The 26,030-nt window shown below is 43.6% G+C and overlaps 1 protein-coding gene across 12 annotated transcripts in view; it reads left to right on the plus strand.

Annotated features, from left to right (window-relative positions):
• ralgapb (Ral GTPase activating protein non-catalytic subunit beta) overlaps positions 1-26,030 on the plus strand; it is a 180,968-nt gene that overhangs the window by 21,109 nt on the left and 133,829 nt on the right. For all 12 annotated transcript variants that reach the window (XR_010976594.1, XM_068048704.1, XM_068048703.1 and 9 more), the window contains 5 exons: positions 5,493-5,695; positions 6,533-6,696; positions 10,794-10,980; positions 18,422-18,553; positions 20,468-20,646. Coding sequence is in view for 11 of the 12 variants with exons in the window: in XM_068048704.1 (XP_067904805.1) it covers positions 5,493-5,695; positions 6,533-6,696; positions 10,794-10,980; positions 18,422-18,553; positions 20,468-20,646 (865 nt within the window). In the remaining variant the exon portion in view is untranslated. The remainder of the gene's footprint in view (positions 1-5,492; positions 5,696-6,532; positions 6,697-10,793; positions 10,981-18,421; positions 18,554-20,467; positions 20,647-26,030) is intronic.

Raw genomic sequence — 26,030 nt, forward strand, 5'->3', positions numbered from 1 at the left:
CACCATCCTTTCAAGCATTGCATTCCAGACCATAACTGGCTGCATTAAAAATAGATATCTCCTCTGGTTCTTTTCTCAAATCTGTAACCTGTGTCAAAGCTCCTGGTATTGCATAGTTAGCTCTACCTAGCTGTCTTTTTCTCTATAATCTCTCTGTCTATGATATTTCACTGTGTGCTTCACTTATTTTACTCAATTTAGTCGAAGGACAGAAAGGTGCAAGTTTGAGAATAAATTTGATGAGGGAACCAGTTGAGAGTTTTTCCATGGACAGAGGGTGCAAGTAGTGGATTTGGGAAGAGGTGAGGTGGGGGTATTTGGATGTTACACGCACTGATGCAAATGGTGGTCTATAGGCTTGGTGTTGGCGGTGGCCTTGCTGAAACACACGCCGCAGGTTCACTCCAGTGGAAGATGTGTAGGGTTTCACAGAGGAAAGTGTTGTTGTAATAACACAAACGCTCCTGGGAACTGTCTCAGAAATGTGAATTTCTGGCTTTTTGAGTAGGTCAAAAATTAATACTCATTAATTCACAAAATGATGAACTCCATCCAAATTTCCCACCTCATTTTTGAATGATGTATGAGTTGACAGAAGGAGTTGAAATCTCTTGTCCAGCTTTCCCTTAAAGGGATTCAGCAAACTAGCGTTCACCACACAATCTGGTAACATGTTCCAAAGGTCCATTTTTCTGAGAAGAGCTATCTCTTGACATCCAACCTAGTTCTGTCTTTACATAACTTGAGATTGTGACCCCTAGTCCTCCCTAACCTATTTAGTTGAAATCTTTTCTCTGCACAACCCTTCATCTTATAAATCTTGATCAAATCATCAGCAAGTCTGCTTTTCTCTAAAATGTGATGACCCAGCTCTTTTAGCCTGTCTGGGAAACTTAAATACTTGTACTAGGTATTATTCTTCTGGTCCTCTTACGGACCCTTTCCAACACCCAAATATCACCTGCCATGTGAGGAGTTCTAACTAAGATATGAACAAGATTTTACACAGGAACAAAATACTGTTACTTTGTATAAAACAAAATACTTTGTTTTATAGTGAATTGTCCTGTAAATACACCCTGTTCACTAGTTTTTGCTTTGCAACATTGGTCATGAACCTCCAGAGAGCTATGCACTACAACGCTTATATCTCTTTCTGTAATGACGATGGTTCTTTCCCTTGAAGGCTGTATGTATGTTTAGCATTTGCATTGCCTACATGCATAACGCTACACTTTTCTAAGTTAAACATCAGTTGCTAGTTGAGCTCCAATCCCTTAACGCATCTGGATCTGCTTGTAAGAATCTGGCATTGTCTACAGTCCTGGCTCTTGTACATATCTTAATATCATCTCCAATACTTGCACCTAGATCATTAACAAAAATAGTAAATAACAGCAGTTCTAACACTGATCTCCCTGGGACTCCATTGGTAACCTGTTTCAAAGCTGATCCAAATCTACATACAACTACTTTCTGCCAGTGGGCTTTCAGGCAGTCAGTTCTCAAAGTGCAGTAGATTGCCACTAATACCTGACTATTCATAACATAAGAAATAGGAGCAGGAGTAGGCTATTCGGCCCCTCAAGCCTGCCCCGCCATTCAATAAGATCATGGCTGATCTGCCCCAGACCTCAACTCCTCTTTTATGCCAGCTCCTCGTAGCCCTCAACTCCCCGATATTTCAAAAATCTATCTACCTCTTTAAATACTTTCAGTGATCTCGCCTCCACAACTCTCTCGGGTAGAGAATTCCAGACATTTACTACCCTCTGAGAGAAGAAATTCCTTCGCATCTCAGTTTTTAAATGAGTGTCCCCTTATTCTGTAACTATGTCCCCTAGTTTGATATTCCCCCACTAGTGGAAACATCTTAACATCTACCCTGTCAAGCCCCCTCAGAATCTTGTACGTTTCAATAAGATCACCCCTCCATCTTTTTTTTTTAGAGAGGAAATCTCTAATGAATAAAGGCCGAACCTGTTTAGCCATTCTTGATCAGTAAACTCCTTCATCCCAGGAATCAGCCTAGTGAATCTCTTTTGAACTGCCTCCAATGCCATTATAACCTTTATAAAATACGGGGACCAAAACAGTACGCAGTACTCCAGGTGCAGCCTCACCAACACCCTGTATAGTTGTAACAAGACTTCCTTATTTTTAAACTCCGACCCCCGAGTAATGAAGGCCAACATTCCATTTGCCTTCTTAATTACTTGCTGCACCTGCATGCTAACTTTTTGTGTTTCATGCCCAACAACACCCAGATCCCTCTGTGCAGCATTTTTTTGAAGTCTTTCTCCATTTAAATAATAGTCTGCCTTTTGATTCTTCCTACTAAAGTGCATGATCTCACACTTTCCTACATTAAACTCCATCTGCCAAGCTTTTGCCCACTCAACCAAAGCTTTTGCCCACTCATTCAACCAATCTGTATCCCCTTGCAGATTCCTTATGTCCTCTTCGCAACATGCCCTCCCACCTATTTTTGTACGTCAGCAAATTTGGATATATTACACTCTGCCCCCTCCTCCAAGTCATTAATATAGATAGTAAATAATTGAGGCCCTAGGACTGATGTGGCACTCCACTAGTTATGTATTTCCAACCTGAAAAAGACCCATTAATCTTGACTCTCTGTCTTCTGTGAGTTAACCAATCCTCGATCCATGCTAATACATTACCCCCAATACTGTGAGCTCCCATCTTGTGCAATAATCCTTTATGTGGCACCTTATCGAATGCCTTCTGGAAATCCAAATACACTACATCTACCGGTTCCCCTTTATCAACTCTGCTTGTTATATCCTTAAAGAGCTCTAGCAAATTTGTCAAACATGATTTCCCTTTCACAAAACCATGTTGACTCTGTTTGATTGCGTTAAGCTTTTCTAAATGTCCTTCTATTTCTCCTTTAATAATGGACTGCAGCATTTTCCCAACGACTGATTTTAGGCTGACAGGCCCAAAGTTTCCTGCTTTTTGTCTCCCTCCCTTCTTGAACAGGGGCATCACATTAACGGTTTTCCAATCCACGGGGACCCTCCCTGAATCCAGTGAGTTCTGGAATATTTCGACCAATGCCTCCACTATCTCTGCAGCCACTTCCTTTAAAACCCTTGGATGTAGGCCGTCAGGTCCTGGCGACTTGTCTGCCTACAGACCCATTAGTTTGTCAAATACTTTGTCCCCTGTGATAGAGACTGTTACAAGATATTTCCTCCCATTAGCTTCTTGCTTATCTGACATCTGTGGGATATTTATAGTGTCGTCCACCATGAAGACCGATACAAAATATTGGTTTAAATTATCTGCCATTTCCCTGTTCCCCGTTACCAATTCTCCAGTCGCATCCTCCAAAGGTTCCACGCTCACTTTAGCTACTCTCTTTTTATATACCTGTAGAAGCTCTTGCTGTTTGTTTTTATATTTCTTGCCAATTTACTTTCATAATCAATTTTCTCCCTCTTTATTAGCTTTTTAGTCATCTGCTGCTGGTTCCGAAAAAAAATTCTCAATCCTCTGGCCTACCACTAGTTTTCACTGCTTTGTATGCCTTAGTTTTTGATCAGTCTTGTAGAGAAGCCTACGTTTCTCTCATTCAATATCTTTGTATTTTTTGAAGTCACTATCAGATTGGTAAGACAGGACTTCCTTTTTCTGAATCCATATTGGGTTTTCCTGATGTATTCTCCTCTGTCTTAGTTGTCAAATATTAGATCCAAGTGATCGCCTTAAGCTAATGGGCCTGTCGTTACGCAGATACATCTTATCTCTCTTTTTAAAGGTTGGAACTATATTAGTCTCATTCCAGTGTAAGGCAACAGTCTCAGACCCCAGTGAGCTATTAAAGATACGGGCAAGGAGCTTGCACAGCACCTGTCCCATCTCTTTGAGAACCTATATGTGTAATATCTTATTAAAAGTCGAGCATCTGCATGTCTTAGTCAGATTATCCACTGCCCTCTTTCTGCACTTCTGAAGACCTAACTTGATCTTGATTGCATGTATGCAATGGATAGGAGTTCAGCTAGTACACATATGAATGATATTATGCTGTCAAGCTCCCTAACTGATAAATGTGTGTAACCTATATGCTGGGTTATTTTATTAACCTATATCTGCGCGGTATCCTTTACTTGCTATCGGCTTTTCAGCAGTGGGAGGTAAGCTGGCCGAATCTGTCTTCCTGAAGATTCCAGTCAACATGGCTCTACTCTAGTCAGCAGCTTCAGCTCATGAAGTAACACCAAGAGCGGTTGTCGTTGCTCAATAAATTCAAATTACTGACAGCTGCAATTCCAAGTAACTGCCAGTCATGCACAAAACTGAGTCAGTCACACCTCATATTTTAACCTGCTTGGTGTCTCATGGGACAGGACGTCAGAAATGCTCCATCCATCAATATCGGCAACCACGCTCTGGAAGTGGTTCAAGAGTTCACCTACCTAGGCTCAACTATCACCAGTAACCTGCCTCTTGATGCAGAAATCAACAAGCACATGGGAAAGGCGTCCGCTGCTATGTCCACACTGGTCTAGAGGGTGTGGGAAAATGGCGCACTGACACGGAACACAAAAGTCCGAGTGCATCAAGCCAGTGTCCTCAGTGCCTTGCTCTACGGCAGTGAGGCTTGGACAACGTATGTCAGCCAAGAGCGAGGTCTCAACTCATTCCATCTTTGCTGCCTCCGGAGAATCCTGGTGGCAGGTCCGTATCTCCAACGCAGAAGTCCTTGAGGCGGCCAACATCCCCAACATATGCACCCTACTGAGCCAGCGGTGCTTGAGATGGCTTGGCCATGTGAGCCACATGGAAGATGGCAGGATCCCCAAGGACGCATTGTACAGCGAGCTCGTCGCTGGATCAGACCCACCAGCTGTCCATGTCCAGGCTTTAAAGACGTCTGCCAAAGCGACATGACATCCTGTGACATTGACCACAAGTTGTGGGAGTCAGTTGCCAGTGATCGCCAGAGCTGGCGGGCAGCCATAAAGGCAGGGCTAAAGTATGGCAAGTCGAAGAGACTTAGCAGTTGACAGGAAAAAAGACAGAAGCACAAGGAGAGAGCCAACTGTGTAGCAGCCCCGACAACCAATTTTATCTGCAGCGCCTGTGGAAGAGTCTGTCACTCTAGAATTGGCCTTTATAGACACTCCAGGCACTGCTTCACAAACCACTGACCACCTCGAGGCGCTTACCCATTGTCTCTCAAGACAAGGAGGCCAAAGATAGATAGGTGTCTCTCTCAAACTTTGGAAACTCCTGACTCCACTTTTGAACATCTGTACTGCATTTGGCTGGGGGCATGTTTCTGACTCCAGCTGGAGAATTAGCTTATTACTGACTGAACTGGAAACAGGTTGGTAGGAGTGACCATGCTGACTCCCAGCAGTGTGAGGCTAAATGGAACTGTTGAGTTCTAACTGGGTGACTTGGGGAAAATGTTTGTAAGCAGAGACAGTGATATTATGCTTTATTCTCCTGGGCAGGTAAAATGGACGATGGAAGTGCTCTGTTACGGACTGACTCTGCCTCTGGATGGGGAAACGGTGAAACTGTGTGTGGATGTTTACACTGACTGGATCATGGCTTTGGTGGCTCGCCGTGACTCTATCCCTCAGCCCATTACCAAAGAACCAAATTTATACGTGCAAACTATTCTTAAACACCTACAGAATCTATTTGTTCCCCGGTAAGTGTAAAAGACTTTGTGTTTCAGTGAGAATGTAAAACAGGCAGTAGTGGAACAGTGCCCATTATACATCCAGCCTCTTTTTATTCCCAAAGACTTCAGTGGAGAGGAAATCAGTGCAGGGTGAGTACTGGATGCTGTTTTGCTCCTGCCTGTTTTGCACTCCATCTGAGGTTGAAAGTTTCCCCTTTTTATTTATTTTTTTTAAGAAGTACTTTCTGATATATTGAGATTGCAGTTCCTTTAGCTTTCTCGTTGAAGTTCAGTCACAGAATAGACAGCTACCTATAACAGTAAATACAGCATTCAGTGAAAGCAAACAACAGAATCAGCAGGTTATGGAGGGATATAGTGTGGGAAAGGAGCTAGGACTGAAGTAAATATTCCATAGTCTGATTCTTGAACACAGACTAAAAGGAGGGGTAATCTAGAATGACTAGTCTTTTGTCAGCTTACTATTGTGTACTTCAGTAAGAACTCCATAAAATCCCATTTTTGTTCTATTTAATCTGACATTTCTTTGCTGCAACTAAATTAAGCAGGTTAGTCTGGTGGCATTGCATCCACAATAACACGCTATTTGAGCTTCCTGGCCATCATATTGAAGAGCTGAATTGCTAGATGCTTGAACGACTTTTCTGCTGCCCATATTCCTGATCAGGGAATGGTACATGGTACCGGGAAAGCGATAATGGAACTTTGATGATGTGAAACAAAAAGATACTCAATAACAAAATCAGCAATGGCTGAAGTCAAACTAAGTTGAATTAAGATATTGCATTGGTTCATAATGTATTGTTCCTAGCAATATTCTTTTTAAAATTCTCTTGCTTTCAGACCAGAATATGCTCATAACCAGATCACGCTGTGCCTGCGGGTTCTAGCAGCAGTCCAGAAATTAGCACGTGAATCTGTCAACATGACGAGGGAAACATGGGAAGTACTATTGCTCTTTCTACTGCAGATTAATGACACTCTTTTGGCAGCTCCGACAGTTCCAGGTTAGTATACAAGCATCAACCCCAATAACGACAACATTGATTTATATAGCATCTTTAATGTAGTAAAGCTTCCCAAGGCATTTCACGTGAGTGTAAATCAGACATAAATTTGACACTATACTTCAAGGAGATATTAGGGAAAATAACGAAAAGCTTGTTCAAAGAGAGAGGTTTTAAGGAGCGTCTTAATGGAGGAAAGAGAGTAAAGAGGCGGAAAGGTTTAGGGAGGAAATTCCAGAGCTTAGGGCCTAGGCTGCTGAAGGGACGTCCACCAATGGTGGGGCAATGAAAACAGGGAAGTGCAAAAGGCCAGAATTGGAGGAGCACAACATTCTCAGAAGGTTGTAGGGTTGGAGGAGATTAGAGATGGGGAGGGGAAAGATCATAGAGGACTTTGTACAGAAGGATGAGAATTTTAATATTGAGGCGTTGCTGGATGGGAAACCAATGTAGGTGATCGAGCACAGGAGCGATGCGTGAAGGGACTTAGAGCAACTTAGGATACGGTTAGCAGAGCTTTTGATGAGCTCAAGTTTACAGAAGATGGGAGGTCAGTTAAGAGGGTATTTCAGTGGTCGAGTTTAGAGGTAACAAAGACATTGATGAAGGTTTGAGCAGCAGATGGGCTGAGGCAGGTGCAATGTTTACACTCATGTCTCTAGAATTCCAGGTCCTGCATCCCAGTAGACACGCTGTGAGGTCGGCACCTTCTACCAGCGTCACACAGTACTGTAGTCCATAATGGAAACCCACCTGGCAATATTCACCACAGGAGCACGAAGATAGACAGTGGAAGTAAGGGGTCTTGATGGAGTGGATATGGATTCAAAAGCTCAGCTCAAAGTCAAGTAGGACGCCAAGGTTGTGAGATTGATTAACAGAATTGTCAGTAGTTTAACATTTTATACTTTTTAAGTAATCTGAAGCACTATTTTTCTTCATCCTACAGTGATTAATCCTAAAAGTTAAACTTCCTCTGTGTTTACGAAACTAAACTGCCATAAAGCTACATAGATATTGTTATGACCAGGTGAGAAAGGTGTCTAGGGGTCCCTCTCAGCCTTCACCTGGTCTTACAGTAACAGGGTTTAATTTTAAGCACACTGTTTTTAGCTCCCCCTTGGTGAATCCTTGTTCACCGCTTTCCAATTATGAGGCAAAGAAACCAGCACAAACAGGTTTTCTTAGGTTCAAAGAAGAAAGGTTGAAATTTATTAAACTTAAACTCTAATTCGGTTGATGTCTACACATACACGACGCCAACATGCATATGCGATACACACGTGCAAATAAAGACACAAAAGAGCAGAAGAATAATAAAGTGGAAAAGTTTGAGGCAATATCTGAAGAGTTTTTGTTACGGTTTTTCAAGCTCACTGTAGAGTTCTTGATTGTCGGTAGATCTTGCTTTTCGTTGGGGCCCAGTATTCTTCTTAAACCTTGTTCGCTGTAGGAGACTTTTCTCTCTTGGGGTTCATGTGTCTTCAGTGCATTCAGAGGCTTGTGGGAAAGAGATGGGAGCAGACAGGAGAGATCTTCTTAATCCAGGAGCAAACAAACACTCAGTTTTGTACAATTCAGAGAACAACCAGGTTGCCAAGCAGGTTAGTCATGTGACTAACTGGTCTGACCATGTTCATTTATTTATTTATTTAAAGATACAGCACTGAAACAGGCCCTTCGGCCCACCAAGTTTGTGCCAACCATCAACCAGCCATTTATACTAATCCTACATTAATCCCATATTCCTACCACATCCCCACCTTCCCTCAATTCTGCTACCACCTACCTATACTAGGGGCAATTTATAATGGCCAATTTACCTATCAACCTGCAAGTCTTTGGCTGTGGGAGGAAACCGGAGCACCCGGCGAAAACCCACGCAGTCACAGGGAGAACTTGCAAACTCCACATAGGCAGTACTCAGAATTGAACCCGGGTTGCTGGAGCTGTGAGGCTGCAGTGCTAACCACTGCGCCACTGTGCTGTCCATGTCTTGGATTGTATCACCTTGGCAGTCTCTGGAATGCTCCTCTTACACGCAATACCTGGTGATCAAGGTCCATTGTGTGTTGAATGTGTCAGGGAATGGTCCTTTTGTCCTTCCAGTCACCATCTGTTAATATACAAACGTATTTGCCAGCCACAGCTGATCTTTCTTTTCTTTACTCCAGTAACAGTTTAAAATCAATGTTCATGACAAAATTAATGTGCTTCATTCTTGGCAGTTGGGGGCCTAGCATGACAATATTTTTAATTCAGTTACCTACGAGTTTACTTGGAGAGCCTCCACTGCCCCTGACTCTTGTGGTGCACAATAGGTGTGGTCTTGAGCCCATCTTCTGTAACTGATCTCTTGTTGTCAGGTGATGTCCAGTTCTGGTCACCACACTTTAGGAAGGATATGAGGGTCCTTGAGAGGGGGCAGAGAAGATTTACCAGAATAGTTCTAGGGATGAGGGATTTCAGCTACAAGGTTAGGTTGGAAAAGCTGGGATGGTTATGACAGGTTTAGGTAAGGTAGACAAAGGAGAGCTATTACCATTATCTGATGGTTCAAGGATTACGGGAGACAGATTTAAGGCTTTGGGCCAGAGATGAAGAGGGGATTGTGAGGAGGAACGTTTTTACGCAGTGAGTGGTAATGACCTGGCACTCAATGCCCACGAGGGTGGTGGAAAGCAGAGACAATCAATGATGTCAAAAGGAAATTGGATGGGCACTTAAGGGAAATAAACTTGCAGGGCTACAGGGATAGAGCGGGGGAATGGGACTGATTGGATTGCTCTATGAAGAGCCAACATGGACTCGATGGGCTGAATGGTCTCTTTCTGTGCTGTAATGACGCTAACTGTGAAACACGAAGTTAATATCCAGTAGGAAATCTATTCACTGTCTCAGGATAGAGATCACTCAAGAGGCAGAAAAAGCTGCCTATCTTTGTGCTCCTGAGACAAATATTGCAAGGTATGTTTGTTACAGACGACAGCACCGTGAGACGCTGGTAAAAGTTGGTCTCCTCACAGGTTGTCTGCTAGGATCCAGGACTTGGAATTTGAGAGATATGTGTAAACTAGTTGGTTTATCAATGAATCCCAGTTTTGAACCATGCGACAGAGTTTTCAGAAACTTAGTCTAACCTAAAAACAGTATGGCTTTTGTGTGTTATGTCAACAAGTTGTGTTTTGCATTACATAGCATTTTATTGAATAGGATTAAGATTAGAGCTAGACCATTTGGGAGTGAAATCAGGGAACACTTTTTCACAAAGGATGGTGAAACTCTGGATCTGAATCGCTCCCAAAAGGCTGTGGATGCTGGGCATCAACTAATATTTTCTAGACTGAGATCGATGGATTTTTGTGGGGTGAGGGTATCGAAGAATATGGAACAAAGGCAGGTGAATGGAGTTGAAGTATTGGTCAGCTATGATTTGGTAACAGGTTGAATGGCCTACTCCTGCTCCCATGTTCATATGTTCCCATTATGCTGGACACATCCTCTTTCATTTCGTCTTCTCTCGGGTGTTACCCATAAAGTTCCAATGGAGACAGCGACATTCATTTTGATGATCCCCATCCTTCTCGAAAAAAATCCTGATTTTTCAGGCTTCATCAGTCTGAGCAGTGATCAATCTTGGGCTCTTTCATAGTGACTATTGCATATGAACATTTAAAATAATTCCTTTCACTAACCTTGTAATGCTCATGAGAGACTGGTTATTAACCCAGGTTATGCAAGGATATACAATCTTAGCATCGAGAAGCTAGATTTTAAGCACTAGATAGTCTTGATACCGAGCCCTTCAATCTGATGGTTATTGCAAAACCACTGCATGCTGCATTTTCTTCAAAACAGATGCATTTTTTAAATAATTACTGTAATTTGGGTGTGTTCAATCTTTGTAGTCATCAGAGATTCTTACTGCAGAGAAGGCGGACTTTCAGCCCATTTGCTGGTTTGAAAAAGCTATCCAGTTGGTCCCACCCCCTCACTCCTTCTCTGTAAACCTTTAAAATTTCCTTTTCAAGTACATATCCAACAAGAAAAATGTATTGTGGCTTTTGAAGTTTGTATGCTAATTTGCTTCTCTTTAGGAGGACTAGCAGAAAATCTTGCTGATAAGTTAATTGGTGTACTCTTTGAAGTCTGGTTCCTGGCTTGCACACGGTGTTTCCCAACACCACCATACTGGAAGACTGCTCGAGAAATGTTGGCCAACTGGAGGCATCACCCAGCTGTGGTAGAACAGTGGAGTAAGGTCATCTGTGCACTGACCTCTCGGTTAGTATCTATAGACTTAGTAATGCCAAGGATTCGAAAATCAATTTGCCCTGATTATACGAATTGTATAACTAGCGTTGTAGATAGGACTTTAAACTAATTAGTGGAGGGGGGGCGGGGGGAGGGTTCAATTGAAGGGAAGTTTAAAAAATCAAAAAGAAACGAGAGAGCAGAGGTGCAGGGTAGTGAAGAGGCAAACGGTAATCAAAGTGCGACAGGAAGGGGCAGAAAATATAAGCAGAAGAGTGCAGCAGAAATTAGAACCAGAATGAGTAGTAATGGCAAAAAGTCTAAGCTTAAGGCTCTTTATCTGAATGCACGCAGCATTTTTAAAAGATAGATGAGTTGATGGCACAAATGGAAATAAATGAATAAAAGCAAAATACTGTTGATGCTGGAAATCTGAAATAAAAACAAGAAATGCTGGCAATACTCAGCAGGTCTGGCAGCATCTGTGGAGAGAGAAGCAGAGTTAACATTTCAAGTCAGTGACCCTTCTTCAGAACTATTAGAAATAAATGAATATGACTTGGTAGGTATTACAGAGACGTGGTTGCAGGGTGACCAAGACTGGGAACTCAATATTCAAGGGTATTCGACATTCTGGAAAAATAGGCAAAAAGGAAAAGGAGGTGGGGTAGCTTTTTTAATAAAGGAACGTATCAGTGAGGTGGTGAGTAGTGATATAGGTGCAATAGATCGTGATGTATAATCAGTTTGGGTGGAAATAAGGAATAGCAAGGGGAAGAAGTCACTGTTGGGAGTCGTCTACAGGCCCCCGAAGAGTTGCCTCACTGTAGGACAAAGTATGAATCGGGAAATAACGGAGGCGTGTAAGAAGGGTGTCTCAATTGTCATGGGTGATTTTAATCTGCATATTGACTGGGAAAATCAGATTGGCAGCGGTAACATGGAAGACGAATTTGTAGAGTGCATCAGGGATTGTTACTTCGAGCAATACGTTGCAGAACCTAGCCGGGAACAGGCTATTTTAGATCTGCTCTACGGCAGCGAGGCCTGGACAACGTATGCCAGCCAAGAGCGACGTCTCAATTCATTCCATCTTCGCTGCCTTCGGAGAATACTTGGCATCAGGTGGCAGGACTATATCTCCAACACAGAAGTCCTTGAAGCGGCCAACATCCCCAGCTTATACACACTACTGAGTCAGCGGCGCTTGAGATGGCTTGGCCATGTGAGCCGCATGGAAGATGGCAGGATCCCCAAAAACACATTGTACAGCGAGCTCGCCACTGGTATCAGACCCACCGGCCGTCCATGTCTCCGTTATAAAGACGTCTGCAAACGCGACATGAAATCGTGTGACATTGATCACAAGTCGTGGGAGTCAGTTGCCAGCATTCGCCAGAGCTGGCGGGCAGCCATAAAGACAGGGCTAAATTGTGGCGAGTCGAAGAGACTTAGTAGTTGGCAGGAAAAAAGACAGAGGCGCAAGGGGAGAGCCAACTGTGCAACAGCCCCAACAAACAAATTTCTCTGCAGCACCTGTGGAAGAGCCTGTCACTCCAGAATTGGCCTTTATAGCCACTCCAGGCGCTGCTTCACAAACCACTGACCACCTCCAGGCGCGTATCCATTGTCTCTCGAGATAAGGAGGCCCAAAAGAAAGAATGTGTAATGAGGTAGGATAAGAGATATCGGAGTTAAGGATCCTCTAGCGGGTAGTGATCGCAACATAGTAGAATTTCAAATTCAGATTGAGGGTCAGCAACTCGGGTCTCAAACTAGTGTCCTCAACTTAAACAAGGCAATTACAGAGGTATGAAGAAAGAGTTGTCTAAAGCGGGCTGGGAAGCTAGACTAAGGGGAAGGTCAGTGGATGAGCAGTGGCAGGCATTTAAGCAGATATTTCATAACATTCAGCAAAACTTTATCCCAATCAAAAATAAGGACTCGATGAGAAGGATGAACTACCCGTGGTTAACAAAGGCAATCAGTTAAAAACTAAGGCATACAGAGCAGCGAAAACTAGTGGCAGCCCAGAGGATTGGGAATTTTTTTTGTAGGAACCAGCAGCGGATGACAAAAAAGCTAATAAAGAGGGAGAAAATTGATTATGAAAGTAAATTGGCAAGAAACATAAAAAAAAACAGCAAGAGCTTCGACAGGTATATAAGAAAAGAGTGTAGCTAAAGTGAGCGGGGGACCGATGGACGATGCGACTGGAGAATTGATAACTGGGAAATGGTAGGTAATTTAAATCAATACTTTGCATCGATCTTCACGGTGGAGGACAGTATAAACATAGAAACATGGAAAATAGAAGCAGGAGTAGGTCATTTAGCCCTTCGAGCCTGCTCCGCCATTCATTGTGATCATGGCTGATCATCCAAATCAGTAACCTGTTCCCGCTTTCTCCCCATACTTTTGATCCCTTTAGACCAAAGAGCTATATCTAACTCCTTCTTGAAAACATACGATGTTTTGGCCTCAACTGCTTTCTGTAGTAGCGAATTCCACAGGCTCAGCACTCTCTGGGTGAAGAAGTTTCTCCTCATCTCAGTCCTGAAAGGTTTACCCTGTATCCTTAGACTATGGCCCCTGGTTCTGGACTTCCCCACCATCGGGGACATACTTCCTGCATCTACTCTGTCAAGTCCTGTTAGAATTTTATAGGATTCTATGAGATCCCCCCCCTCACACCTCTGAACTCCAGCGAATATAATCCTAACCAACTCAGTCTCTCCTCATACGTCAGTCCTGCCATCCTAGGAATCAGTCTGGTAAACCTTCGCTGCACTCCCTCTATAGCAAGAACATCCTTCCTCAGATAAGGAGACCAAAACTGCACACAATATTCCAGGTGTGGCCTCATCAATGCCCTGTATAATTGCAGCAAGGCATCCCTGCTTCTGTACTCGAATCCTCTCGCTATGAAGGCCAACATACCATTTGCCTTTTTTACTGCCTGTTGGACCTGCATGCTTACCTGAGAACACCCAGGTCTCGCTGCATTTTCCCCTCTCTATTTATAGCCGTTCAGATCATAATCTGCCTTCCTGTTTTTGCAACCAAAGTGGAGAAGCTTACATTTATCCACATTATACTGCATCTGCCATTCATTTGCCCACTCACTCAACTTGTCCAAATCACCCTGAAGCCTCTCTGCATCCTCCTCACAACTCACCCTCCCACCCAGTTCTGTGTCATCTGCAAATTTGGAGATATTACATTTAGTTCTCTCATCTAAATCATTAATATATATTGTGAATAGCTGGGGTCCTAGCACCGATCCCTGCTGTACCCCACTAGTCACTGCCGGCCATTTGGAAAAAGACCCATTTATCCCTATTCTTTGTTTCCTGTCTGCCAACCAATTTTCTATCCATTGCAATACACTGCCCCCAATCCCATGCGCTTTAATTTTACATGCTATTCTCTTTGTCGAAAGCCTTCTGAAAGTCCAAATAAACCACATCCACTGGCTCCCCCTCATCAACTCTACTAGTTACATCCTCGAAGAATTCTAGTAGATTTGTCAAGCATGATTTCCCTTTCGTAAATCCATGCTGACTCTGCCTGATTCTACCACTGTTCTCTCAGTGCTCTGCTATAAAATCTTGATAATGGACTCTAGAACTTTCCCCACTACTGACATCAGGCTGACTGGTCTATAGTTACCTGCTTTCTCTCTACCTCCCTTTTTAAATAGTGGTGTTACATTAGCTACCCTCCAATCTGTAGGAACTGTTCCAGAGTCTATAGAATCTTGGAAGATGACCATCGATGCATGCACTATTTCTAGGGCCACTTCCTTAAGTACTCTGGGATGCATACCATCAGACCCTGGGGATTTATCGGCCTTCAATCCCATCAGTTTCCCCAACACCATTTCTCTATTAATATTGATTTCCTTCATTTCCTGTCTCTCACTAAGCCCTGTGTTCCCCAATATTTCTGGTATGATAGTTGTGTCCTCCTTTGTGAAGACAGAACCAAAGTATGCATTTAGTTGGTCAGCCATTTCTTTGTTCCCCATAATAAATTCCCCTGTTTCTGATTGTAAGGGACCTACATTTGTCTTCACCAATCTTTTTCTCTTCACATACCTATAGAAATTTTACATTCAGTTTTTGTGTTCCCCGCAAGCTTACTCTCATACTCTCTTTTCCTGTTCTTAATCAATCCCTTGGTCCTCCTTTGCTGAATTCTAAACTGCTCCCAATCCTCAGGTCTGTTGTTTTTTCTGGCAGATTTATATGCCTCTTCCTTGGATCTAATGCTATCTCTAATTTCCCTTGTGAGCCATGGTTTGGCTACCTTCCCCATTTTACTTTTGTGCCAGACAGGGATAAACAATTGTTACAGTTCATCCATGCGCTCCTTAAATGTTTGCCATTGCCTATCCACCATTATCCCTTTAAGTAACGTTTCCCAATCCATCATAGCCAACTCGCGCCTCATACCTTCGTAGTTTCCTTTACTAAGGACCCTAGTCTCAGAATCAACTACGTCACTCTCCATCTTGATGAAGAATTCAATCATATTATGGTCGCTCATGCCCAAGTGGTCTCGCACCACTAGAATGTCAATTATTCCCCTCTCATTACACAATACTCAGTCTAGGATGCCCTGTTCTCTAGTTGGTTCCTCAACGTATTGGTCCAGAAAACCATCCCACATACACTAAGAATTCCTCCTCTACGGTATTGTGACTAATTTGATTTGTCCAATCGAAATGCAGATTAAAGTCACCCATAATTACAGATGTTCCTTTATCGCATGCGTCTCTAATTTCCTGTTTAATGCCATTCCCAACATCACCACTACAGTTTGGGGGTCTATATACAACCCCCACTAACGTTTTTTGCCCCTTAGTGTTTCTCAGCTCTACCCATACAGATTCCACATTGTCAGAGCTAATATCTTTCCTCACTATTGCGTTAATTTCCTCTTTAACCAGAAATGCAACTCTACCGCCTTTTACTTTTTGTCTGTCCTTCCTAAATACTGAATACCCCGGATGTTCATTTCCCATCCCTGGTCACCTTGCAGCCATGACTCCGTAATCCCGACTATATCATACCCATTTACATCTATTTGTGCGGTTAATTCATCCAATTTATTGCGAATGCTCCACGCATTAAGGCACAAAGCCTTAAGGCTTGTCTTTTTGATATTACTTGTCCCCTTCCCACTGTTTTTCACTGTGGCCCTGCTTGATTCTGGCCCTTGATTTCTCTGCCCATCACTTTTCTTATTCCCCTTACTGTCTTTTGTTCTTGTCTTGGATCCCCCCTCCTCTGACTTCTTGCAAAGGTTCCCATCCCCTGCCATTTTAGTTTAAATCCTCCCCAACTCCTCCATCAAATACACCTTCCTAGGAAATCTGTCCCGATCCTGCCCAGGTGTTACCCGTCCAGTTTGTACTGGCCCCACCTACCCCAGAACCAGTCCCAATGTCCCAGGAATCTAAAATCCTCCCCCTCACACCAACTCTTCAGCTATATATTCATCCGATATATCCTGCTATTTCTACTCTGACTAGCACGTGGCACTGGTAGTAATCCTGAGATCACTACCTTTTGAGGTCCTGCTTTTCAACTTACTTCCTAGCTCCCTATATTCTGCTTTTAGGACCTCATCCTTTTTTTAAACCTATGTCGTTTGTAGCAATGTGTACCACGTAACCGCTCTGAGACATCCTTGACCCTAGCATCAAGGTGGCAACATACTATCCTGGAGTCTCTTTTGCGGCCACAGAAACACCTATCTATTCCCCTTACAATTGAATCCCCTATAACTATTGTATTCCAACACTTTCTACTCCTCCCCGTGCAGCAGAGCCAACTGTGGTGCAACGAATTGGGCTGTTGCTGTTTTCCCCTGAGAGGCCATTCCCCCCAACATTATCCAAAGCAGTATATCTGTTTTGCAGGGCAATAGTCACAGGAGATTCCTGAACTGCCTGCTTAGTCCTCTTGCTCTGCCTGGTGGTCACCCATTCCCTTCCTGCCTGTGCATCCACACACACACACACACTCCACAGCCCGTGCACTGAGACTTATATATATGCACACACACACACACGCACACGCACAAAACTGGGTTCTGAAGAAGGGTCACTGACCCGAAACGTTAACTCTGCTTCTCTCTCCACAGCTTCTGCCAGACCTGCTGAGTATTTCCAGCATTTCTTGTTTTTATTGCACATTTCCAGCATCCACAGTATTTTGCTTTTATTAAGATTCTGAGGGGGCTTGACAGGGTAGATGTTGATAAGATGTTCCCACTAGTGGGGGAATATCAAACTAGGGGACATAGTTACAGAATAAGGGGTCACTCATTTAAAACTGAGATGCAAAGTCATTTCTTCTCTCAGAGGGTAGTAAATGTCTGGAATTCTCTACCCCAGAGAGTTGTGGAGGCTAGATCACTGAAAGTATTTAAAGAGGAGGTAGATAGATTTTTGAAATATCAGGGAGTTGAGGGCTGAGAAGCTGGCACGAATGAGGAGTTGAGGTCTGGGACAGATCAGCCATGATCTTATTGAATGGCGGTGCAGGCTTGAGGGGCTGAATGGCCTACTCCTGCTCCTGTTTCTTATGTTCTGAAGCTGGAGTAAGTGATTACAGCTAACCTTTTTATAAGCTGTATTCTTTATGTCCATGTGTTTTTTTTTTATTAGTTGAACTAGCTGCAAACTAACTTGCATTTCTATAGTGCTTTTCAGGAGCTCAGGACATCCCAAAACACTTTACAGCCAGTGAGGTGCTTTTGAAGTGTCGATGCTGGTGTAATGTTGAAAGCAAATTTGCACACAGCAAAGTACCACAATCAGCAATGAGATAGGCCTTTTTTTAAAAAGTGATGTTGGTTGAGGGATAAATATTGGCCAGGACACCAAAAACTCCCCCTGCTGCTCTTCGAATAATACTAGGAGGGTAGATGGGGTCTCCATTTAATGTCTTATCCAAAAGACGGAAGATAGTGTGGCTCTCCTTCAGTAGTACACTGGAGTGTCTGCCTAGGTTTGATGTTCAGTTCTCTGGAATGGAACTTGAACCCACAACCTCTGACTCAGAGGCAAGCATGCTACCACTGAGCCACGGCTGACAAGGATCTGAACTCTTTCAACCATATTTCACTTGCAACCTTCAAAGGCACATGTGGGGAGACTTTCCATTGATGCAAGTTGAATGCAAGCTTAGATCCCAAAGTAAGAGAACATATGTCAATCAACTGTGCCACAAAGTTCCCTGATTATGGTTTTATTACACCTGGGACATGTGCTGAATTAGAAATAGTTGCAAGCCAATTACTTAGTGAATATATTTAGAAAATTAAAGTGTAATAAACAATAGGGAAACCTGATCCCAGGTATACTGAGTCCGAGAAGTGGAGACTGAAGTTACTACTTTGTGTATAGAACAAAAGCCACTCCTCAATTGCGTTTAAGTGCTGTTTCTCTTTCTAATAGGCTACTGCGGTTTACCTATGGTCCCTCATTCCCTCCATTCAAAGTTCCAGATGAAGATGCAATCCTGATTCCAGCAGAAATGGACAATGACTGCATTGCACAGACTTGGTTTCGTATTTTGCACATGCTTAGGTAAGAATGCATAACCTCTTTGTGTACATATAAGAGCTGTAAACATATGACCTGCCTTTTAGGCTGCTGATATAAACTGATAATACCTTGTGCAAAATCAGTGGCCTTTCTGATTAGTTTAAGGTTTATATCTAGTGAAACATTCACTCTGACTTTGCAAGAAAAAAAAAGCATGTTGTCATATAACCATGTCTGTGCTCTTCTGAAAATAAATGGACTACTCTTTCCCCACAGCCCTATACCTTCCTTTTGCTTCAAATGTTTATCAACCTTTCCCTTAAGATCTCTGCCTCAGCTATTCATCAGTAAAGTGATGGAAGGTGTCATCAACAGTGCCATCAAGCGGCACTTGCTTAGCAATAACCTGCTCAGTGAAGCTCAGTTTGGGTTCTGCCAGGGCCACTCAGCTCCTGAGCTCATTACAGCCTTGGTTCCAACATGGACAAAAGAGCTGAACTCCAGAGGTGAGGTGAGAGTGACTGCCCTTGACGTCAAGGCAGCATTTGACCGTGTATGGCATCAAGGAGCCCTAGCAAAACTGAGGGCAAATGGAATCAGGGGGAAAACCCTCTGCTGGTTGGAGTCATACCAAGCGCAAAGGAAGATGGTTGTAGTTGTTGGAGGTCAATCATCTGAGCTCCAGGACATCACTGCAGGAGTTCCTCAGGGTAGTGTCCTACACCCAACCATCTTCAGCTGCTTCATCAATGACCTTCCTTCTAATAAGGTCAGAAGTGGGGATGTTTGCTGATGATTGCACAACATTCAGCACCATTCACAACTCCTCAGATACTGAAGCAGTCAGTGTAGAAATGCAGCAAGATTTGGACAATATCCAGGCTTGGGCTGATAAGTGGCAAGTAACATTCGTGCCACACAAGTGCCAGGCAATGACCATCTCCAACAAGAGAGAATCTAACCATCTCCCCTTGACATTCAATGGCATAACCATTGCTGAATCCCCCACTATCAACATCCTAGGGCTACCATTGACCAGAAACTGAACTGGAGTAGCCATATTAATACCATGGCTACAAGAGCAGGTCAGAGGCTAGGAATCCTGAGGCGAGTAACTCACCTCCTGACTCCCCAAAGCCTGTCCACCATCTACAAGGCACAAGTCAGGAGTGTTATGGAATACTCACCACTTGCCTGGATGGGTGCAGTTCCAACAACACTCCAGAATCTCGACACCATCCAGGACAAAGCAGCCCACTTGATTGGCACCCCATCTACAAACATTCACTCCCTCCACCACCGACACACAGTGGCAGCAGTGTGTACCATCTACAAGATGCACTGCAGCAATGCACCAAGGCTTCTTAGACAGCACCTTCCAAACCCGCGACCGCTACCACCTAGAAGGACAAGGGCAGCAAATACATGGGAACACCATCACCTGCAAGTTACCCTCCAAGTCACACACCATCCTGACTTGGAACTATATCGCCATTCCTTCACTGTCGCTGAGTCAAAATCCTGGAACTCCCTTCCTAACAGCACTGTGGGTGTACCTACCTCACATGGACTGCAGCGGTTCAAGAAGGCAGCTCACCACCAACTTCTCAAGGGCAATTAGGGATGGGCAATAAATGCTGGCCTGGCCAGCAACACCCACATCCCATGAATGAATTTTAAAAAATTCACTGTGGCAAAGCACTCCATGCTCCAGCAACCTGTGTGTTAAATTGATCCCTCATCACTGACTTCCCATCAGAGGGAGTAGTCTTTCCTTATTCACCGTATCAAAACCTAATCAGAGTTTATTGTAAACTGTAGCTATTATAGCAAATTAGTTTTGATCTGTGTGGCTTGTCAGGAGTGTTATTCTTACTCAGAATACATTAAATAAATCACATCCGTTTTGTTCTGGTGGAATTGCATTTTTTAAAATCCATTATTATTTCACTTCAGCAACCCGGTGGATCTGAGTAACCCAGCAATAATAAGCACCACACCAAAATTCCAGGAACAGCTTTTGAGTGTCAGTGGGATGGCACAAGAAATGATGCAGCATCCGTGCCTCAAGCAGCTGCCTCAAATCTTCTTCCGAGCCATGCGTGGTATTAGCTGTCTGGTGGACGCCTTTCTAGGTAACTTTAGGATTTTAAATGTTCTGCTTTAATGCCCATTTTGATATTCTGTTTTCATCTTTTTTTTATATATATATATATATATATCTGTAGTCACCATTCCTCAATTAATACATTGAGCAGCCAGCCATCCTTCGCCTGCAACTTAACCAATGCCACCATGAACTGTGTGCAAACATATGGTGAGCACGAGTGTGGTGTGCCCTTTAACTTCAATTTTGTCACTGTGGAATAGAGTCTGGCTTTTTCTTGTGGCGAATCAACATGTAGGTGTTCTGCGACGCACATTCGTGCTGCACTGTCCATGAGAAAAGGATGTCTGCTCAGCAATTTTGCTGAGGAATGATGCTTGGTCCAGAGAGACATTTTAAATATATAAAATATTAAAATGAGTATTAGTTTTCTAAATCACATTGCCACAGAGGCACTGAGCTGTAATGCCTTGTTTTCTGTTGGTTCCGATATGTTCTAAATTGAGACCTCTTTGCTTTTCCTGTTCTTACCCTGATCTTGTCTGGTGGTGGAGAGCCGGTGAACATGCTGTGCACTCTATCATTTAACTTTGCTCTGCTATCTGCTGTTCAACAATTTTTATCAAATAAAGCAGTTGTATTTTATGTGTACATGAAGTATCTTTTCTTGCATCCAGCAAGGCAGCCCCAGATGGGTATTTTTATTACATAGTGTATCACAAAATATCTTGTCATTTCTATTCCCTATGTAAACAGCAATATAATTTCCCGTTCACCGTTTGTAGTACAGGGCTACTTCACAAACTAAAACACTAAACATTTCTCGCTTTAATTTAGCACAGATTTAAAGGAAAGGGAAATGTGGAAAAATTCAGCTACTCTTTTTATAAGAGAAAAATTGTGGTCTGTCTAGAATTTGGGGATTTTTTTCAAAACTAGAATAGGATCTCCCTCTTTACTAGGTAGCTCCACTGACTTCAGTTACAGAGCCCATCCCAGAGGAGCGCACTCTAAATTGCAGGGGACTGCAATTTCATAAAGGGCTGAGAGTTCTTCTTAACTGAGTGCTATGCGACAGAGTACCTAAGTCAGGAATTTGGTAAGTGAGGGAGGAGGTGCTGTTCTGGTCTTCTACAGAACAAGCAGTGATCCAAGAGAGGGAGCTGGAGACAGTGAGACCTGAGAGCTGAAGCCCAGAAGCATTAATTAGGGAGCAGGTAGGTGATTGGTTGGTGAGTTTTAAGTCTTTTTTCTCTCCCTTTCTAAACTGGGGCAGTAGTTTAAACTGGTAGTGGGGAGATATAAGTATTGCATTAAATTTGTTAACTTATTAAACCATTTAATATAACTACAAATTATCAGTGTTATTTCTAAACTTGAAACCTAATTAGTAAATAAAATATAATAGAGATGGCAGGGCAGATTATGTGTTGCAGCTATAGCAGGTGGAAGCTGGTGGACACCAGTGTGATCCACTGCAACCACATCTGCAGTAAGTGTCTGCAGGTCCAGGAACTTCGGCTCTGAGTTGATGAGCTGGAGTCCGGGATTCAGACACTGTGATGCATCAGGGAGGGGGAAAGTTACCTGGACATTTGGTTCCAGGAGGCGGTCACACCCCTTGGGCTTAAGCCTGGCTACCCGAAACGAACCCGACTACATGTGTCGGGCTCAGGTCGGGTCAGGTCTGTATTCCGCATCCAGCATTTGGGCTCGGGCTGGGTTGTACTGTTTTGTTTCGTATTGTTTTCGTTTTAATTTACGTTTTTTTTTTCTATTTCATTAATATATTTGTCATTTTCAGGTCAGGTATTTAAAAAAAATTAAAGGGTTCGGGTCGGCTGTTGTTGGGTCGGGCCTGGGTCGGGTTTTAATTTTATACCCGAGCCAGGCTTTACCTTGGGTTAGGTACTTCACATTTGATCTGCGGTCAGGGACAGGAGGGTGTGACTAAGTGAGGCAGGTATGCAGATCCAGAAGGAAGCAATGGAGGAGCCTCAGCCCTTGCACTTGTCCAACAGGTTTGAGGTTCTTGTAGCTTGTGTGGATGAGAGCAGGGACTGCAGGGAGGATGAGCAAACTGACCACAGCACCGTGGTACAGGGTGTCATTTAAGTTGGTGGGGGCGGGGGTGGGGGGGGGGCAGTGGTGGGGAGTAAAAAGGAATGTTGTAGTAGTAGGAGACAGTATAGTTAGGGGATAGATACTGTTCTCTGCAGCAGAGTACAAGTCCTGAAGGCTGCGTTGCCTGCCAGGTGCCAGGATTAAGGACATCTCCTTGGGACTAGAGAGGAACATGGAGTGGGAGAGGAAGGATCCAGTTGTCGAGGTTCACATAGATGCCAACAACATAGGTAGGACTAAGAAAGAGGTACTGCTGAGGGGGTATGAGCAGCTAGGAGCTAAATTAAACAAGCAGAACCGTGAAGGTGGTAATCTCCAAGTTACTGCCTGAGCCACTAGCGAATTGACATTGAGTAAATAAGATCAGAGTGTTGAATGAATGACTCAAAGATTGGTGTGGGAGAAATGGGTTTCAATTCAGGGGGCACTGGCACCAATACTGGGGAAAGAGGGAGCTGTACCATTTGGGCGGTCTTCACCTGAACTGTGCTGGGACCAATGTCCTGGCAAATCGTATAACTTAGGCTGTAGAGAGAGCTTTAAACTAAATAGTGACGGGGAGGGGGTTGATTCAGATGATGGGAAATTTAGAAAGTTAGAGAAAGGACAAGGCAATAGTGCAAGGTAGCAATATGGGTAATGATAACCAGAGTGTGACAGGGACAGAGCATACAAACAGAAGAGTGCACCAGCAAATAAGGTCAAAGGAGAGTAAAATGGTGGTAAGACAGAATTAAAGGCTCTTTATCTGAATGCACAGAGCATTCGTAACAAGTTGGATGAATTGATGGGACAAATAGAAATAGATGAGTGTGATATATAGCCATCGCAGAGACATGGTTGCAAGGTGACCAAGATTGGGAACTAAATATCCAAGGCATTGACATTTTGGAAGGATAGGAAGAAAGAAAAAGCAGGTGGGTAGCTCTGTTAATGAAGGATGAGATCAGTACAGTGGTGAAAAATGATCTTGGCTCGGAAGGTCAAGATATAGGATCAGTTTGGGTGGAGATAAGAAATAGCAAAGGAAAGAAGTTACTGGTGGGAGTCGTTTATAGGCCCCCTAACATCCATACTGTAGAACAGAATATAAATCTAGAAATAATGGGGGCTTGTAGGAAGGGTATTGCAATAATCATAGGCAATTTTAATCTTCGTATAGATTAGACTAACAAATTGCCGAAGGCAGCCTGAAGGATGTGTTCATCGCGTGTATTCAGGACAGTTTCTTAGAACAGTAGGTTCTGGAACCAACCAGGGAGCAGGCTACTTTAGACCTGGTAATGTGTAATAAGACAGGATTAATAAATGACATCAGCAAAAGATCCTCTAGACAAGAGTGATCATAACATGTTAGAATTTCGCATTCAGTTTGAGGGTGAGAAGTTTGGGTCTTACCCTTGTTATTGCCTTTATTTAAGTTTATGAAGACAGAGTTGGGTAAAGTGTACTGGGAAAATAAGTTAAAAGGTAAGACAGTAGAGAAGCAGTGGCAGACATTCAAGGAGATATTTCATAACTCTCAACAAAGATGTATTCCATTGAAAAAGAAGGACTTTATGAGAATGATGCACCATCCGTAACTAACTAAGGAAGTTAAGGATGGTATCAAATTGAAAGAAAAGGCAGACAATCCATTTCGCCTTCCTCCTGAGGTCCCCAGCATCACAGGTACCAGTTTTCAGCTGATCCGATTCACTCCACGTGATATCAAGAAACAGCTGAAGGCAGTGGATACTGCAAAGGCTGTGGGCCCCGACAACATTCCAGCAATAATACTGAAGACTTGTGCTCTAGAATGAGCCATGCCCCTAGCCGAGCTGTTCCAGTATAGCTACAACACTGGCATCTACCTGGCAATGTGGAAAATTGCTCAAGTATTTCCTGTGCGCACAAGGCAGGCCATATCCAACCTGCCAATTACTGCCTTATAAGTCTACCCTCGATCATCAGCAAAATGATTGAAGAACCTGCTCACTGATGCTCTGTTTGGGTTCTGCTAGGGCCACTCAGCTCCTGAACTCATTACAGTCTTGGTCCAAACATGGACAAAAGAGCTGAACTCCAGACGTGAGGAAAGAATGACTGCCCTTGAGATCAAGGCAGCATTTGACTGTGTATGGCATCAAGGAGCCCTAGCAAAACTGGAGTCAATGGGAATCGAGGAAAACTCTCTGCTGGTTGGAGTCATACCTAGCAGAAAGGAAGATGGTTGTGGTTGTTGGAGGTCCATCATCAGTTCCAGGAGATCACTGCAGGAGTTCCTCAGAGTAGTTTCCAAGGCCCAACCATCTTCAGCTGCTTCATTAATGACCTTCCCTCCATCATAAGGTCAGAAATGGGGATGTTTACTGATGATTGCACAATGTTCAGCACCATTCGTGACTCCTCAGATACTGAAACAGCCCATATCCATATGCAGCAAGACCTGGACAATATCCAGGCTGGGGCTGATAAGTGGTAAGTAACATTCGCGCCACACAAGTGCCAGGCAATGACCATCTCAAACAAGGTGGAATTTAACCATCCCCCTTAATATTCAACAGCATTACGATCGCTGAATCCCCCACTATTAATGTCCTGGAGGTCACCCTTGATAAGAAACTGAACTGGCTCGACCAGCCACATAAATAATGTCATAGGCTGGGAATTCTACAGCAAGTAACTCTCCTCCTGTCTCGCCAATGCCTAGCCACCATCTACAAGGCACAAGTCAGGAGTGATGGAAGACTCTCCACTTGCCTGGATGGGTGCAGCTCCAACAACACTCAAGAAGCTTGACACCATCCAGGACAAAGCAGCCCGCTTGATTGGCACCCCGTCTACCACCTTCAACATTCACTCCCTCCACCACCAACGCACAGTGGCAGCAGTGTGTACCATCTACAGGATGCACTGCAGCAATGCACCAAGGCTCCTTAGACAGCACCTTCCAAACCCGCGACCTCTACCAACTAGAAGGACAAGGGCAGAAAATGCGTGGGAACACCACCACTTGCAAGTTCCCCTCAAAGCCACACACCATCCTGACTTGGAGCTATATCGGCATTCCTTCACTGTCGCTGGGTCAAAATCCTGGAACTCCCTTCCTAACAGCACTGTTGATGTACCTACACCCCAAGGACTGCAGCGGTTCAAGAAGGCAGTTCACCACCACCTTCTCCAGGACAGTTAGGGAGGGCAATAAATGCTGGCCTGGCCAGCGACGCCCCCATCCCACGAACGAATAAAAAAATGCTGCGAAGGTTAGTGGTAGGCCGGAAGATTGGGAAAATTTTAGAAACCAGC

Source organism: Heterodontus francisci, chromosome 16 (assembly GCF_036365525.1).
Source record: "Heterodontus francisci isolate sHetFra1 chromosome 16, sHetFra1.hap1, whole genome shotgun sequence".
Taxonomy (NCBI): domain Eukaryota; kingdom Metazoa; phylum Chordata; class Chondrichthyes; order Heterodontiformes; family Heterodontidae; genus Heterodontus; species Heterodontus francisci.